This window comes from Nerophis ophidion, linkage group LG05, assembly GCF_033978795.1.
Source record: "Nerophis ophidion isolate RoL-2023_Sa linkage group LG05, RoL_Noph_v1.0, whole genome shotgun sequence".
NCBI classification, from domain to species: Eukaryota; Metazoa; Chordata; class Actinopteri; order Syngnathiformes; family Syngnathidae; genus Nerophis; species Nerophis ophidion.
In genome coordinates, this window is record NC_084615.1 from 33,105,347 (window position 1) to 33,122,187 (window position 16,841).

Consider the following 16,841-nt stretch of genomic DNA (forward strand, 5'->3'; position numbering starts at 1 on the left):
CCACACATTTTCGATGGGAGACAGGTCTGGACTGCAGGCGGGCCAGGGAAGTACCCGCACTCTTTTTTTACAAAGCCACGCTGCTGTAACGTGCTGAATGTGGCTTGGGAATGTCTTGCTGAAGTAAGCAGGTGCGTCCATGAAAAAGACGGCGCTTATATGGCAGCATATGTTGTTCTAAAACCTGTATGTACCTTTCAGCATTAATGGTGCCTTCACAGATGCCTTGGGCACTAATGCACCCCCATACCATCACAGATGCTGGCTTTTGAACTTTGCGTCGATAACAGTCTGGATGGTTCGCTTTTCCTTTGGTCCGGATGACACAATGTCGAATATTTTCAAAAACAATTTGAAATGTGGACTCGTCAGACCACAGAACACTTTTCCACTTTGCATGAGTCCATCTTAGATGATCTCGTGCCCAGAGAAGCCGGCGGCGTTTCTGAATGTTGTTGATAAATGGTTTTAGCTTTGTATAGTAGAGCTTTAACTTGCACTTATAGATGTAGCAACAAACTGTATTTAGTGACAATGGTTTTCTGAAGTGTTCCTGAGCCCATGTGGTGATATCCTTTAGAGATTGATGTCGGTTTTTGATACAGTGCTGGGGGGATCAAAGGTCACGGTCATTCAATGCTGGTTTCCGGCCATGCTGCTTACGTGGAGTGATTTCTCCAGATTCTCTGAACCTTTGGATGACATTATGGACCGTAGATGTTCAAATCCCTAAATTTCCTGCAATTGCAGTTTGAGAAACGTTGTTTTAAACTGTTTGACTATTTGCTCACACAGTTGTAGACAAAGGGGTGTACTTCGCCCCATCCTTTCTTGTGAAAGACTGAGCATTTTTTGGGAAGCTGTTTTTATACTCAATCATGGCACCCACCTGTTCCCAATTGGCCTGCACACCTCTGGGATGTTCCCAATAAGTGTTAAATGAGCATTCCTCAACTGTATTAGTATTTATTGCCATCTTTCCCAACTTCTTTGTCAGGTGTTGCTGGCATCAAATTCAAAGTTAATGATTATTTGCAAAGAAAAAAAAATGTTTATCAGTTTGAACATCAAATATGTTGTCTTTGTAGCATATTCAACTGAATATGTGTTGAAAATTATTTGCAAATCATTGTATTCCATTTATATTTACATCTAACACAATTTCCCAACTCATATAGAAACGGGGTTTGTATGTGTATTTAATTCTGCTGTAGATAGCATAAAAGGTTATGGACACATTTTAGTTAAACTTTCAGGAAATGTCCAAAATGGGATAACACGTCCTTACATTTTGGAGGTGATCCTGATCATTGTCTGGATTAATTGACTGATTGATTAGTTGGCTATTTTCCCCAAAAGTCATAGTATGTTGCATTAACACTCCTTTTTCAGAGGCAGTATCGAAGCCGTAACAGCGGGGGGACAACGCTTGTGTAATTACATCCTGTTCACTTCTCTAATCACAACAATAGATGCTTTTGAATAATTATTTTGTACGTTACTCCTGTCCCCATGCATCAAATTGCGCCAATATCCTGCCGTCACTGGGTTCTGTGTAAAAGGCAAAGGTGGATTAATGGCAGACCTGTTACTGCTCTGATGCATTTTTGCTGTGACTGCATTGTGTCGTTTAATGGTGATGCACTTAGTTGGGCAGATGGAAAAGTTGAAGACCTTAGCTAGAATTTAATGACAAAAATTGTGAGTAGAAACCTTTTGGATTTGTGTGTGCGGTTTGTGAAAGGTTGACCAAAGGTGCCTGCCAGGATGCGGGAAGGTAAGACAAGCTTGGGAGAGTGTCTGTGGGTTGTTGCGGAATGCAGGGTAGATGGCGTCTCCAACTTGGCGAAAATTAATAAAGTTTTATTAGACAGCGCTCGAAGGCGTTGGAAACTTGGATTGTTGCTTAGGTGATGTGGTGCCATTTGAGGATTGACGAAACATCACGCATTTGTGTGCTCCCAACCACAGTTGTTGACATCATCCCCTGCAGTCAGCCATGATCGGGCCAAGCTTTTGGTCAAATACAAAACAAATCAAGCTTATTCTTTATGGACAGTCTTGTTCTGTCTATCATTTTGCAAGCGTGCATGTGGACCTCTTTCTTAAGCCGCGCAGTCAACCACGACCACCAAACAGGCAATGCATAACGGTACAGGCAGCGTTGCCACGGAAACAATTGGAAACTAATTAAGCTGTTTGCACCCCCTGTGCCAAAGATGGTGCTGTATGCCAGACAGACCTCATGCCATCCTCTTTTTTTTAAAGTCCTTCTATAGAAAAAAAATATTTTTACCGCAGAGATCAAAATTATAAGTAATGTGTCATAATTTGATTTGTATGGACATGGTTTTGTTGTGTAGTTGCTCTGTCTTGAAGCAAAGGAAGCCGAATGGATTTCACCGCTTTGGCTACAAAGCAATTCGTTCAAGTAGTTTGCTGCCTCAACGGGTTGAAGTGCAAATCAAAAAAGAAAGTAAACTAATGATAAGTATAATAAAGAGAAGAGCTTCACTCGGTGCATACATGAGTGATGAACCTGGTAGGAACGTCTCTTTTCCACCACACTAGTGCTTAAAATATTAGTGCTTCACATAGCATTTTAACGCCACAACCATAAATAGAAACAAAACTCTTGGATTTGTTACCCATAATGAGCGGGAGACCTCCAGACCTTCATCCCTTGAGCATTAACCCCCTCCGCAGAAAGCGAAACAGACAAACCTAATCGTTAACCCTGATTCATGCAAGTCCATTCATTGGGGTTCATTTTGTTGTGAATTAAGCCAGTTCTTCCTGCAGTGTCTTGCCTCCGTTTCTCACAGCACTAACTTTGAATCCATCTTCAACAATGCTCCCATTGATGCCGTGCGCAGATCACATGCACACGCACGCACACACACACAAAGCGCCTCACTTCACTGATTTATTACAAATACCCTTCCATTTCTCGGTTGTTGGGTTCTACAATTTTACATTCATCCTGCAAGTTTGTCTTTACAGGATTACTGGCCTCCAGTTAAACATCTCACCCCTTTTTTCTCTTTCTCTATTGCAGCAGTCTCGTGAACAGTCCGACGACGAGCAATCGGAAGAGTCTGTGAAGTTCAAACGGCTTCACAAGCTGGTTAATTCTACGCGTCGAGTCAGGAAAAAACTGATTAAGGTGGAAGAGGGCAAGAAGCATGGCTCTGAAGGTATGTAAAACCTTGACTAAAGGGTCGCATAGGGCCGCATACAGGAAATAGTTAATTATACTCGGGCCAATTTATTTGATATTCTTCAGTTTTTACTCACTTAATAACGTATACAAATGTTATACAGTTAAATACAGTTAAACCTCATAAATAGAAAAGTTCATACATCTAAGCAAATTTTTCCACAAGAATCAATGTAAACATGAATAATGGGTTCCAGCCTCTACAAAAGTACATATTTTAGTAAGTTTGCACGCAGAGAACTCAATATAAAGCTCTCTACAGTACTGTATATTAAACAAACATAATAATGGGGTGATGGATCATCTGTATTTTTCATAACAAGGTCAAAATGACAACAACAAGCTGAACTGTCACACACGCACTCACACACTGTCAGTAGCCTGTGGTGCACTCAGTTTGAAATCACAAAACTTCTTGTATCTACAGACAGGTCACTACAATGATTAGGAATTAAAAAAAATATATCCACTTTACATTGTCAGTTAATATTCCTGGTGTGCAGCAGAAGAAAGCAGGAGGTGGGGTAAAAGCAGTGTCGACAACACTGTGGAAACTTTCTGAATGTTTCAAATCACTTGTCCATTGTTTTCTTTGTACTCATATTAAGCCAGCAAATGTTTACCAAAGTATGGTTGCAACAATTTGTCAACAAATATCGACAATAAGACTTGTTGCTGACAAATTCAATGGTCGACAATCCTTAACTTTAACAACCATATCGCTACATCAATTAACATTTTAAAAGTAAAATAGACTTATAGTACAAAACCAGTGGCGAAAGATAGCTCAAAAGAGGAAAGAAAGACGGAAAGAAGGTTGGAGGCGGTGGAAGGGCCGTGTGTGTTCTCCTAAAACAAGAGGTAGTCTTCTCCGCTGTGAAATAAGTCCACTTTGGCATTTTTTCCCCAAAAATCTGTTGATGAATGATGCGATCGTACACAAAGACATATTTGGCACAATCTTAAAGTGCAAAAAAAACAAAGTTTCCAAATAGAGGGGTTCGTAAATCGAGGTTTCACTGTACATGAAGGAACATCACTTGATCACACAATTCAAAGGAGTAGGAAGAAGCAGAGCATAGTTACTAATTATTGGACGTTCTCTTTCAGACTTCTTAACTGTGGAGTCAGTTCCCACCTGTGACGACAACACAGCGTTGTACACGGGCGTCCTGAAGAAATCCTACTTTCCCCAGGAGGCCTCCCTCAGCCAGGACCAACTCTCAGTGGATGGTGAAAAAGACAGCCTGACCACATCCCCTTCCTCCAGTAGCCTGGACACCTGGTCTGGACACCGGCTGGTCAAGACCTTCAATAAGTCTTCCAGTACCCACGGACTCATCCGCCCCCAAAGGAGAACCACCCAGGACGGATCTGTCTCCGGCGTGGGAGGTAGCGGCTCCTCCTTCTCGGAGCTCGATGGCTGTGGACTGGACGACGAGGGGAAGTTATCGCGCTCCACGACCAACAGCGAGATGCGAAAGGCTTTGAGCTCCATCTCCCACGGGGTAAGTAACAACGAAGCCCTGTATGCCTTTTACGGACTCACCAAACCTCGCCCCAAAGCCCAATCCCACCGCCACATCTCCCTGGACGATGACCACCTCCGAGGCAGCCCCAAATATCACACCACCACCCGGCACCACGCCAGCTGGACGCACAGGAAACCCGACCCCAACTACTCATACTCCACTAAACACCTCCTGTACCAACGTTCGCGCAACTCCAAGACACCCATCTCCCCCTTGTGTGTCACCCCGTCCTCCCCCGCTCGCAGCGACGTAGCCAAAGCGAAAGGTTTCGGCGTGGGAGGGGGCTGGGTGTTCCCCCCTCGCAGGCTGCGAGGTCGAAGCGCAGTCAGCGAGCTGAACATCACCTACGTGGTAGAGCGGAGCCTGTACGGTCACCTCAACTGGGCCCAGCTGGTCCGCCCGGTGACGCTCAGCAGAGCTGAGCGCCGCTGTCTGTTGGAGGACGACCGCGAGGCGGACAGGAAGTGGGCGGCCAGCGTGGACCGCTGCACCAAGCGTGTGCTCTTACGCATCCAACAGAAGTCTGTGAGTTTAGACCATGAGGTTCTAATCGGCCGCCTTGTGTGAGAAGGACTCGGCGGACGTCAAAGCTGCAGAATAGCTTTTTGGGAAATGCACCGATAGGAAGAGGACTGGTCTTTTTGTTTTTTTTCTGTTTTGCATCTAAAGTGCCGTCCTGAGAAGCAGCGTCCTCTGCAGTGGTCTTTTTTTTGTCAGGATTACACATTTCAGGAAAAAAATAGCTCTGTTAAGCAAAACACAAACTTCACTGCAGTGGACGCTGGTTTTCAGGATATAAGGAGAAGTGCAGGGAACTACTAAGGTCTATGATTGAGAATCTTACAAAAACTCACGTTTCATTTCTGATTTTTGGGGTGCCGATTCCATTCAGAATCCATTCTCAATTACCGCAAACACAATTCTCCATTCAAACCAATTCTCGCAGTAAAAAAGTTTAAGTTAAATTACCAATGATAGTCACACACACACGAGGTGTGGTGAAATTACTCTCTGCATTTGACCCATCCCCTTGTTCCACCCCCTGGGAGGTGAGGGGAACAGCGAGGAGCAGCGGTGGCCGCACTCGGGAATCATTTTGGTTATTTAAACCCCAAATCTAACCCTTAATGCTGAGTGCCAAGCAGGGAGGTAAGGGGTCCCATTTTTTATAGTCTTTGGTATGCAGTAGCAATATACAGTTCAGTTTAAAAAGTGCAATAAAACCTTTTCAAAAACTGGTTGCAGGTTACAAAAGCGCTTCTTGGCTGCTGACAATTGACATGCACGCACAGGCAGTAAGCCCGGCGATGACCTACAAAATGTTTTTAAAAATTGATTGTTGAAGAAATACAATTTTATTTTTATAATTTATTATCAAAAATTAGGAATCAATTTAGAATCATTTTAGATAAGAATAGCGTTCTGGATGGACAATTTTTTTGGAGCGCTTGTATCGAACACAATCTGTCCTAGATGACCTCCAATTTGTTTGACACAATTAGATATAGTCCATTTCAGGGTAAAACTGCCATCTTTAAAACTGTACATGTGAGTTACTGAGTAATATTAACAGTCTACTCTCAATATTTGACAGTGGGCAATACCCACAAGTGTAAAAAGAAGTCAGCCACTTGTAAAAAGAATACAATACAGTGTATATATATATATATATATATATATATATATTTTTTTTTTTTTTTTTTTTTTTTCTTAAATTTTTCTCTTCCATATATATTTATATATCTATACATAAATATTTGTATATATATTTTATATAAATTCAACCGTTCTTATCATTGTATTTTTTGACACAAATTTTGCAAGGTTGGACTTTAGTGCTTCTACTGCATCTCCTCCAGACTTGGCTTGACTTTTATTGCCTTTTTGTCTTAGAGTTTTATTCTTGTAGCTAAGTCTACTGCAAGGTTAAAATACAGCAATTGTAAATGTTTCATGTACATTTAAGAGGAATACTGCAGTCACAGTCCATAATACTATAGTAGTTGACCACTGCACAGCATAAACTGAGGGTGACTTTATGTGGACTTTAAAAGTGAGCAGTGGTGGTGCTATCCTGCAGCTTTGATGCTACCTGAATCCTCTGGTGTACCAGTGAGGTCGTCTCATCCAAACAGCTTTTGGAATCAACTTTTTTCTGTTTTATTACTTATTTATTTCAGGGGCCCGTGCCTCATTTATTTATTTTTATTTTTTTGGGATGGTTTTCCATCCTTGTAATTATCTTCGAAATACTTTATTTTTTCTGGGGTGCATGTCCATTCCATTGAAAGCATCGCCATCGCATTATTCTTGGACGCCGCTTCAAACGTGTTTGTTGCTGGGAAGCTGCAATGTGGCACGCAGCTGTGGACTGGTCTCGTGTCGCCGCCGATGCTAAACGCATCACTTCTAAGGGATCTTCGTGCGGAACTGGAACGCCGCCCTCCCAGTAATTTTAATCAGATATGTTTGTGTCGTGAGCCCTAAAATAGATGATTTATCCTCTCATTTCATAGTTCCCCTACATTTCTTCTTTCATGAAGAGTAATCTCTTGTCATCAGAAACACTAAATGTGTTTCCTCTAACATATAGTTGGCTGTGTGTGTGTCCAAGCTCCACCACCCGAGGGCGCCCTAATATACTGAAAATGCAGTCCTTAAGGCACTTTATGTGACTTTGGCCACATTTAGAAACATGGATGGATCAAACTCAGTCCATAAAACAGCTCGTTTGCTTCCAGTGTAGAAATTGAAAGAGGAAAAAAGCACATAAAGTGTTCCATCATGTCCTCCTTTTGGCGTGCCCGCTCTGACATCCTGTCCCCTCACATGAACAAACCTTGTCATGCATGAATCATCGTGCGTTGACCCTTCGTTTTGGGTGTGGATTCTGAACCGCTTCAAGTGTGTTTGATTGTGTTCTTCCTCTGCCTCCTTTTGCAGAGAACATGCAGCTTTGGTGGCTTCGACTTGACCAATCGTTCCCTCCATGTGCTCAACACAGAGGCCCATGTAAGTGTTTGGACAAGCAACCATAACCTCTTGTGATCAGCATCTTCTGCTGCTGAAATTTGTTTTTTTGTCAGGTTTACAAATTCCGGACAAAAACAGCAAAACACAACTGCAGCGGACGCTGGTTATCTGGACTACATACCGTATTTTTCAGATTATAAAACGCTGTTTTTTTCATAGTTTGGCCGGGGGTGCAACATATACTCCGGAGCGACTTGTGTGTGAAATTATGAACACATTTCCATAAAATATCAAATAGTATTATTTATCTCATTCGCGGAAGAGACGAAGAAAATTTCAGCAATCGTCACACACAAGTCAACCAATAAGAATTCAACGGGGGAGGGTCATGGCTGAAGTGCATTGTGGGTCATGGGATGCTAACTGCTATATATTATATGCTACTGCCGTAGCTATTAAAATGAATCACTTCAAAGTTGGCGGTAACTTATAAAAACTGAGAAGGGCTGAACAAAAATGGCACCGAAAAGGAAATCATGTACTGCAGATTACAAGCTGGACGTAGTGAAATATGCAGCAGAAAATGACAAGAGGAAGCGGCGCATACCTTTGGAGTTGGCAGAGTTGTTTAGAAGCGACATCAAGGAAGAAGATTTCATTGGATTTATCAATTAGGAGTGACAGATTGTTTGGTAAACGTATAGCATGTTCTATATGTTATAGTTATTTGAATGACTCTTACCATAATATGTTACGTTAACATACCAGGCATCTTCTCAGTTGGTTATTTATGCGTCATATAACGTACACTTATTCAGCCTGTTGTTCATTATTCTTTTTTTATTTTAAATTGCCTTTCAAATGTCTATTCTTGGTGTTGGATTTTATCAAATAAATTTCCCCCAAAAATGCAATTTGTAGTTCAGTGCGACGTATATGTTTTTTTCCTTCTTTATTATGCATTTTCGGCCAGTGCGATTTATACTCCGGAGCGATTTATAATCCATAAAATATGGTACCACTTTTGTTTTTCATCCAATGTTCTGTCATTGCTGATCACACAGAATAAAGAACAGGAGGCCATTTACAGAGAGGTGGTCAAGTCCCCCACCACCTCTCGGATCTCACTGGGAAAGAAGGTCAAGTCAGTGAAGGAGACCATGAGGAAGCGCATGTCCAAGAAGTACAGCAGCTCTTTGTCCGAACAGGTTAGTCACTCAAACTTCCTCCTAGTTTTTGACCTGTGCTGCCCTGAAAAATGGACCATCAAGTTGCTCCTCAGGCTTGCGATTATTTTGGATTTTTAAGAATAGATGGATGGATGGAATTACCATATGTCCTTAAATCAGTTGTCGGCAACCCAAAACGTTGAAAGAGCCATATCGGACAAAAAATATATAAAACAAATCTGTGTGGAGCTGCAAAAACTGAAAAGCCGTATATAAGTCTTATAACGAAGGCAAGACATAACGTAAGGTAAAGTTAAAGTACCAATGATTGTCACACACACACGAGCTGTGGTGAAATTATTCTCTGCATCTGACCCATCACACTTGATCACAAACTGGGAGGTGAGGGGAGCAGTGAGCAGCAGCAGTGGCCGCGCCCGTGTCTATATTATCTATAATAGCCTACTATCAAAATGACTATGTGTCGCAGGCTGAAGCAAATCTTCGTTGCCAGAAATGTTGAAATATAATATTTATTCTACACATTTTTACAACATTAGAAACCATTAGTAAATCAAAGGCTACCCAGAAGGTGAGATTTCCTTGCCCTTTTGTGGGTTCTTCCGAGGATGTTGTAGTCGTAATGATTTGTGCAGTCCTTTGAGACATTTGTGATTTGGGGCTATATAAATAAACATTGATTGATTGATTGATAACTCTTGGAAATGACTAGCTTTTAGTGGCTAAAGGTATAGTTGTGTGTGTCCAAGTTAAGGGAAACGACAGGCTGTCTCTTCTTAAAGGGGAACATTATCACAATTTCAAAAGGGTTAAAAACAATAAAAATCAGTTCCCAGTGGCATGTTGTATTTTTAGAAGTTTTCTTCAAAATTTTACCGGTCTCCGAATAGCCCTGAAAAAAGCTTTAAAGTGCTTGATTTTCGCTATTTGCGATGCCACTATCCATTTCCCTGTGACCTCATACAGTGCTGCCAATGTAAACAAACAATGGCGAATAGCACAGCAAGATATAGCGACGTTAGCTCGGATTCAGACTCGGATTTCAGTGGCTTAAGCGATTCAACAGATTACGCATGTATTGAAACTGATGGTTGGAGTATGGAAGCATTGAAGAAGAAACTGAAGCTATTGAGCGAATAGCTGTTGACGCTATTCATAGCCATAGCATGGCCGAATAGCTGCGTTAGCATCGCCGGTAAAATGTGCGAACCAAACGATCAGGACTTTTGCATCTTGTGACACTGGAGCAACTTAAATCCGTCGATTGGTAAGTGTTTTTTTCGCATTAAATGCTGGTGGAAGGAAATGTAATATAGTTGCAAATGCATCTGCAGGTTATCCATACATCTCTGTGCCATGTCTGCTTTAGCACCGCCGGTAAATAGCATGTTAGCATCGATTAGCATAGCATGTTAGCATCGATTAGCTGGCAGTCAACATCAACAAAACTCACCTTTGTGATTTCTGTGACTTTATAGTTACAAATGCATCTGCAGGTTATCGATACATCTCTGTGCCATGTCTGCTTTAGCACCGCCAGTAAATAGCATGTTAGCGTCGATTAGCGTTTTTGATTGATTGATTGATTGATACTTTTATTAGTAGTTTGCACAGTACAGTACATATTCCGTACAATTGACCACTAAATGGTAACACCCGAATAAGTTTTTCAACTTGTTTAAGTCGGGGTCCACGTTAATCAATTCATGGTAATCAATTCAGCGTAGCATGTTAGCATCGTTAACTGGTAGTCACGCCGCGACCAAATATGTCTGATTAGCACATAAGTCACTTTGCTACATTCAATGGGGGTCTGGCGGCACACACTTTCGCATCTTCGGGCCAGTGGTGCAACTTGAATCCCTCCCTGTTAGTGTTGTTACACCCTCTGACAACACACCGACTAGGCATGATGTCTCCAAGGTTCCAAAAAATAGTCGAAAAAACGGAAAATAACAGCGCTGAGACCCAATGTTTACAATGGGTTGAAAATCAAAATGGCGGCTGTATTACCTCGGCGACGTCACATTCTGACGTCATCCCCTCCAGAGCGATAAAAAGAAAGGCGTTTAATTCGCTAAAATTCACCCATTTAGAGTTCGGAAATCGGTTAAAAAAATATATGGTCTTTTTTCTGCAACATCAAGGTATATGTTGACGCTTACATAGGTCTGGTGATAATGTTCCCCTTTAATAGATTTATTACAATCTTTGGCAATGGTAATGTTTGCTGCGGTCTGGAACAACATGGCACTCAAACAACTATCTGAAATGTGTAATGAGACATGCAAAACTAAATTATATACAAAGAGGATAAAAGTAAAGGATAATAAATGAGCTCAAATATACCTACAAATGAGGCATGCGCTGACCAAATATGCCTGATTAGCACAATGACAAGTCAATAACATCAACAAAGCTCACCTTTGTGCATTCACACACAGCATAAAACGTTTGGTGGACAACATGAGACAAGGAAGGAGTGGAGGATTTTGCATGGAAACAAACTGTTGCGTCACAGTCCACAAGAAGAACCCTGACAAACATTCTGAATTCATTTCATCCATCCATTAATTTTCAAAATAATCTTACTCATCTCACCATATGAAATATAACTTACTGCACCGAGTATTATTTATTTATTTCTTTATTAATTTTTAAGGTGATTACTTATGGAGTATATTGTGAATAAATTGACAAGAAGAAGTGAACAAAAGTTTTAGCAACTGTTATGTAAAAGAAAAGGGATGGATGGATGCTTCTTCCTACTCCTTTTCGAACATGTTGAAAAGAGAAACTGGAAATTGTGATGTATTATGTTGTATGCTTGCATGTTTGAAATAAAAATAAACTCAAACACTATGGTGAGTTCAAGAACCGCCCAAATTCGTAGGACAAAATGATGTCCATCAAATAGTCTCATCAGTGAAGCATACACACAAACATATCAAACTGCTCTGTTAGTTGTTTAAAACAAATATCTACAGTAGAGATGTCCGATGATGGCTTTTTTGCCGATATTGTCCAACTCTTAATTACCGATTCCGATATCAACCGATACCGATATATACAGTCGTGGAATCAACACATTATTATGCCTAATTTTGTTGTGATGCCCCACTGGATGCATTAAACAAAGTAACAAGGTTTCCCCCCCCCAAAAAAAACTCAGGTTATGGGAAAAATGCCAACATGGCACTGTCATATTTATTATTGAAGTCACAAAGTGCATTATTTTTTTTAACATGCCCCAAAACAGCAGCTTGGAATTTTGGACATGCTCTCCCTGAGAGAACCTGAGGAGGTTGAGGTGGGAGGGGAAGGGGATAGTAGGGGGTTTATATTGTTGCGTCCCGGAAGAGTTAGTGCTGCAATGGGTTCTGGGTATTTTTTATGTTGTGTTACGGTGCGGATATTCTCCCGAAATGTGTTTGTCATTCTTGTTCAGTGTGGCGCATATTTGTAACAGTGTTGAAGTTGTTCATACGGCCACCCTCAGTGTGACCTGTATGGCTGTTGACCAAGTATGCCTTGCATTCACTTGTTTGTGTGAAAAGCCGTAGATATTATGTGATTGGGCCGGCACGCAAAGGCAGTGCCTTTGAGGTTTATTGGCGCTCTGTACTTCTCCCTACGTCCGTGTACCACTCCGTACAGCAGCGTTTTAAAAAGTCAGAAATTTTAGTTTTTGAAACCGATACCGATAATTTCTGATATTACATTTTAAAGCATTAATCGGCCGATAATATTGGCACTCCGACATTATCAGACATCTATAATCTACATGTTTTAATGTTACGTATAGCACTGAGCGTTGTTATCTAGTTTCCTGACACTTCTGTATCTTATTTGCAAGTACTGAACTGTATTATATAGTAGACTTTGCATACAGTTGCAATTCCAAAAAATGTCAGGTGGCAGCAGTGAAAATACTTAAGGATAGATTATGATGTGTTGCCTTAGCCAGGAAGTAGTCCTTAGTGTGTGAATGTGAGTGTGAATGTTGTCTGTCTATCTGTGTTGGCCCTGCGATGAGGTGGTGACTTGTCCAGGGTGTACCCCGCCTTCCGCCCGATTGTAGCTGAGATAGGCGCCAGCGCCCCCCACAACCCCAAAAGGGAATAAGCGGTAGAAAATGGATGGATAGTTTTTGCCATTTTCTAGTCTTTTGTTGAACCCTAAAAAGTGTTTGTACTCTAAGTACTGTATTTATTACACACCAGCTGTTTGATTGTAACATGCATCTTAGTTGTAGTTTTCATTACCAAATTTGGAGGTGTTAAAATCGCTATTTCTAATATTTAGCATGTCTATGGCTAATCTAATGTAAATTAGCATCAAGATAGCACCTTTTGAAAAGTGGAGCCTTACTTTACTTGTGAGCACTTTCTTATTGCTCTGTTTGCATTGGAAGTTGTAACATTACCTAGAGGCAGTCCGGCTGAGTCTGCTCAGAGGGTTTACTGATTGTTTCCCGACCAAGTGTTTGAGCCAATGCAGTTGCAACTTGACATGACGTCTCATGCAACAAAGGTATCGAAACGTGGAGCCGTTTTTTTTTACTGAAATTGGTACCCGGTAGTATAGACAAACTGCGGCCGGTGCCTATAAAAATACAATATTTCTGTAATTATCACTCTATTGTTGTTATGTTTTTTTATAACTGTATCTAATTTTATGTGCAAAAATAAAGTCCCTAAATAGAAATATGCTTTTTAGTGTAGTTAAGTGAGCATGTGTGCATGCTAAAAGTAACTTCGAACATGTAAAAGTTATTTTTCTTTGTTAACCACATCTTTAGGCCACAGGCAGAGTGAGTGAGAGGGTGGGATTATTTGTGTTGGTTACAGAATAAACACAGCTCTAATTGTCACTCGGTGTCCAGAATCTTAGGCGTATGTGTGTATACATGCCGAGTGATGCAAGTCTCCCTCGGGCTTGCTCTCAGGGACGATTGTTGGCCTGATTTTACAGGGCTATGCAATGCGCTCCACCTGTGGACTACTTCCAGTCCTTTCGAGTCTAGTGTCAGTCGCTAACCGATAAAATATCCGTTACGCTTCCTTTACTAAAATATGCCACGGCATCGCAACACTGCGACCCACATTTCCAGGCATGTGTCATGCATCCTTTAGCTTGGTAAAAGCAAACCATAAAATAAGCACAACTATGTTATGCTCACAGCGGCCAAACCCTGGCTGTTACATGGGCCACAGTGCCCCCTAGTGGATGACTGACAGTATAGGACAGTGGTTCTCAACCTTTTTTCAGTGATGTACCTCCTCCTGTGAACATTTTTTTAATTGAAGTACCCCCTAAACAGAGCGAAGCATTGTTGGTTGAAAAAAAGATATAAAGTAGTAAAATACAGCACTATGTCATCCGTTTCTGATTTATTAAATTGTATAACAGTGCAAAATATTGCTCATTGGTAGTGGTGTAACTTGAACATTTTGGAAAAAAAGGTATAAAAGTAACTAAAAACTTGTTGAAAAATAAACAAGTGATTGAATTATAAATAAAGATTTCTACACATAGAAGTAATCATCAACTTAAAGTGCCCTCTTTGGGGATTATAATAGAGATCCATCTGGATTCATCAACTTCATTCTAAACATGTCTCCACAAAAAAATAAATCTTTACATCAATATTTATCCATCTATTTTTATCTAGCTGTCAACACTGAATATTGCATTGTTGTTGTTTTTCACAGTTTATGAACTTACATTCATATTTTGTTAAAGTATTATTCAATAAATATACTTATAAAGGATTTTTGAATGGTTGCTATTTTTAGAATATTTTTTTAAAAAATTACGTACCCCTTGGCATACCTTCAAGTACCCACAGGGGTACGCATACCCCCATTTGAGAACCACTGGTATATGATATGATCATTATTTTTTTATTTAAGTGGTAGCTGGCAGATATTAGTTTTCAGCTTTTGAAAGGCACAATCAAAGTAATGTGTGGTTGAAAATGTGTTTTTTTTTTTTTTTAAATTAAACCCACACAAAAACCTATTTACTCCACATTGTACTAGTATGTAAACTTTTATTTATTTTATTGGGTGTGTGGGAGTGTCATTTATTTTGATTTGTGCATTTTTAAAATTTATTTATTGAGACATTAAGGATAGCCACATGTATCTTTACTGAAAAAACACGGTGACTACTGTAATGCATTTACTTAACATCTTTTGTTTAGATTTTAACAAATGTCCTTGTCTTATCCCCTCCACCTCCTAGTCCAGTCCAGATGGAACACCTGGATCTCCACAGTCCCCACAAACTTACAGTGACTCCCTGGAGAAGCCCAAACTCAAGGCCGGAGGTTCAGTGGAAAGTCTTCGCAGTTCGCTCAGCGGACAAAGCTCAATGAGTAAGATTATTTTTTTGTACCTTTCCACAAAAGTTTCACATTGTGTAGCTACAAACATTGCTAACCACTAGACCAGGGGTCACCAACGCGGTGCCCGCGAGCACCAGGTAGCCCGTAAGGACCAGATGAGTAGCCCGCTGGCCTGTTCTAAAAATGGCTCAAATAGCAGCACTTACCAGTGAGCTGCCTCTATTTTTTGAATTGTATTTATTTACTAGCAAGCTGGTCTCGCTTTTTTCGTCATTTTTAATTCTGAGAGAGACAAAACTCAAATAGAATTTGAAAATCCAGGAAAATATTTTAAAGACATGGTCTTCGCTTGTTTAAATAAATTCATTAATATTTTTACTTTGCTTCTTATAACTTTCAGAAAGACAATTTTAGAGAAAAAGTACAACCTTAAAAATGATTTTAGGATTTTTAAACACATATAGCTTTTTACCGTTTAAATTCCTTCCTTTTATTTCCTGACAATTTAAATCAATGTTCAAGTATTTTTTATTTTTTATTGTAAAGAATAATAAATACATTTTTATTTAATTCTTCATTTTAGCTTCTGTTTTTTCCATGAAGAATATTTGTGAAATATTTCTTCAAACTTATTATGATTAAAATTCAAAAAAAATATTCTGGCAAATCTAGAAAATCTGTAGAATCAAATTTAAATCTTATTTTAAAGTGTTTTGAATTAACTTTAAAATTTTTGTTCTGGAAAATCTAGAAGAAATAATGATTTTTCTTTGTTAGAGATATAGCTTGGTCCAATTTGTTATATTATAACAAAGTGCAGATTGGATTTTAACCTATTTAAAACATGTCATCAAAATTCTAAAATTAATCTTAATCAGGAAAAATTACTAATGATGTTCCATAATTTTTAAATTTTTTTATTTTCAGAAAGATTCGAATTAGCTAGTTTTTCTCTTCATTTTTTTCGGTTGAATTTTGAATTTTAAAGAGTCGAAATTGAAGATAAACTATGTTTTACAATGTAATTTTCATTTTTTTTGTGTGTTTTTTCCTCTTTTAAATAGTTAGGTGTTTTTTCATCATTCATTCTCTACAAAAAACCTTCCGTAAAAGGAAAAAAAATGTACGACGGAATGACAGACAGAAATACCCATTTTTTTTATATATAGATTTATTTATTAAAGGTAAATTGAGCAAATTGGCTATTTCTGGCAATTTATTTAAATGTGTATCATACTGGTAGCCCTTCGCATTAATCAGTACCCAAGAAGTAGCTCTTGGTTTCAAAAACGTTGGTGACCCCTGCACTAGATGGAGCTTGTAGCGTTTAAGGAGCTCTCTCTTCACTTTGTCTAATTACAACTTGTGATTACTTCAAGCTGTGCCATGAGTGTGTTGAAGCTTGTACTGGCTGGCGTACAGTTGTTATGAGCATGCATACACACCGGAAAACATACACTCATGACTAGAGAGCGGAGAACTATCTAAGACTCCTTCTAGAGGAGCTCCTACCCATTTTTCTTTGGACAGTTATCATGTATTAAATTCTGTAGGAATCATATTTATTGTGTTTA

At 39.7% G+C, this 16,841-nt stretch overlaps 1 protein-coding gene across 7 annotated transcripts in view; it reads left to right on the plus strand.

The window, feature by feature from the left end:
• The window catches only part of sash1a (SAM and SH3 domain containing 1a), a 528,217-nt gene that overhangs the window by 478,576 nt on the left and 32,800 nt on the right, over positions 1 to 16,841 (plus strand). For all 7 annotated transcript variants that reach the window (XM_061900590.1, XM_061900591.1, XM_061900595.1 and 4 more), the window contains 5 exons: positions 3,059 to 3,197; positions 4,331 to 4,728; positions 7,696 to 7,764; positions 8,790 to 8,933; positions 15,165 to 15,297. In XM_061900590.1, coding sequence (XP_061756574.1) covers positions 3,059 to 3,197; positions 4,331 to 4,728; positions 7,696 to 7,764; positions 8,790 to 8,933; positions 15,165 to 15,297 — 883 coding nt within the window. The remainder of the gene's footprint in view (positions 1 to 3,058; positions 3,198 to 4,330; positions 4,729 to 7,695; positions 7,765 to 8,789; positions 8,934 to 15,164; positions 15,298 to 16,841) is intronic.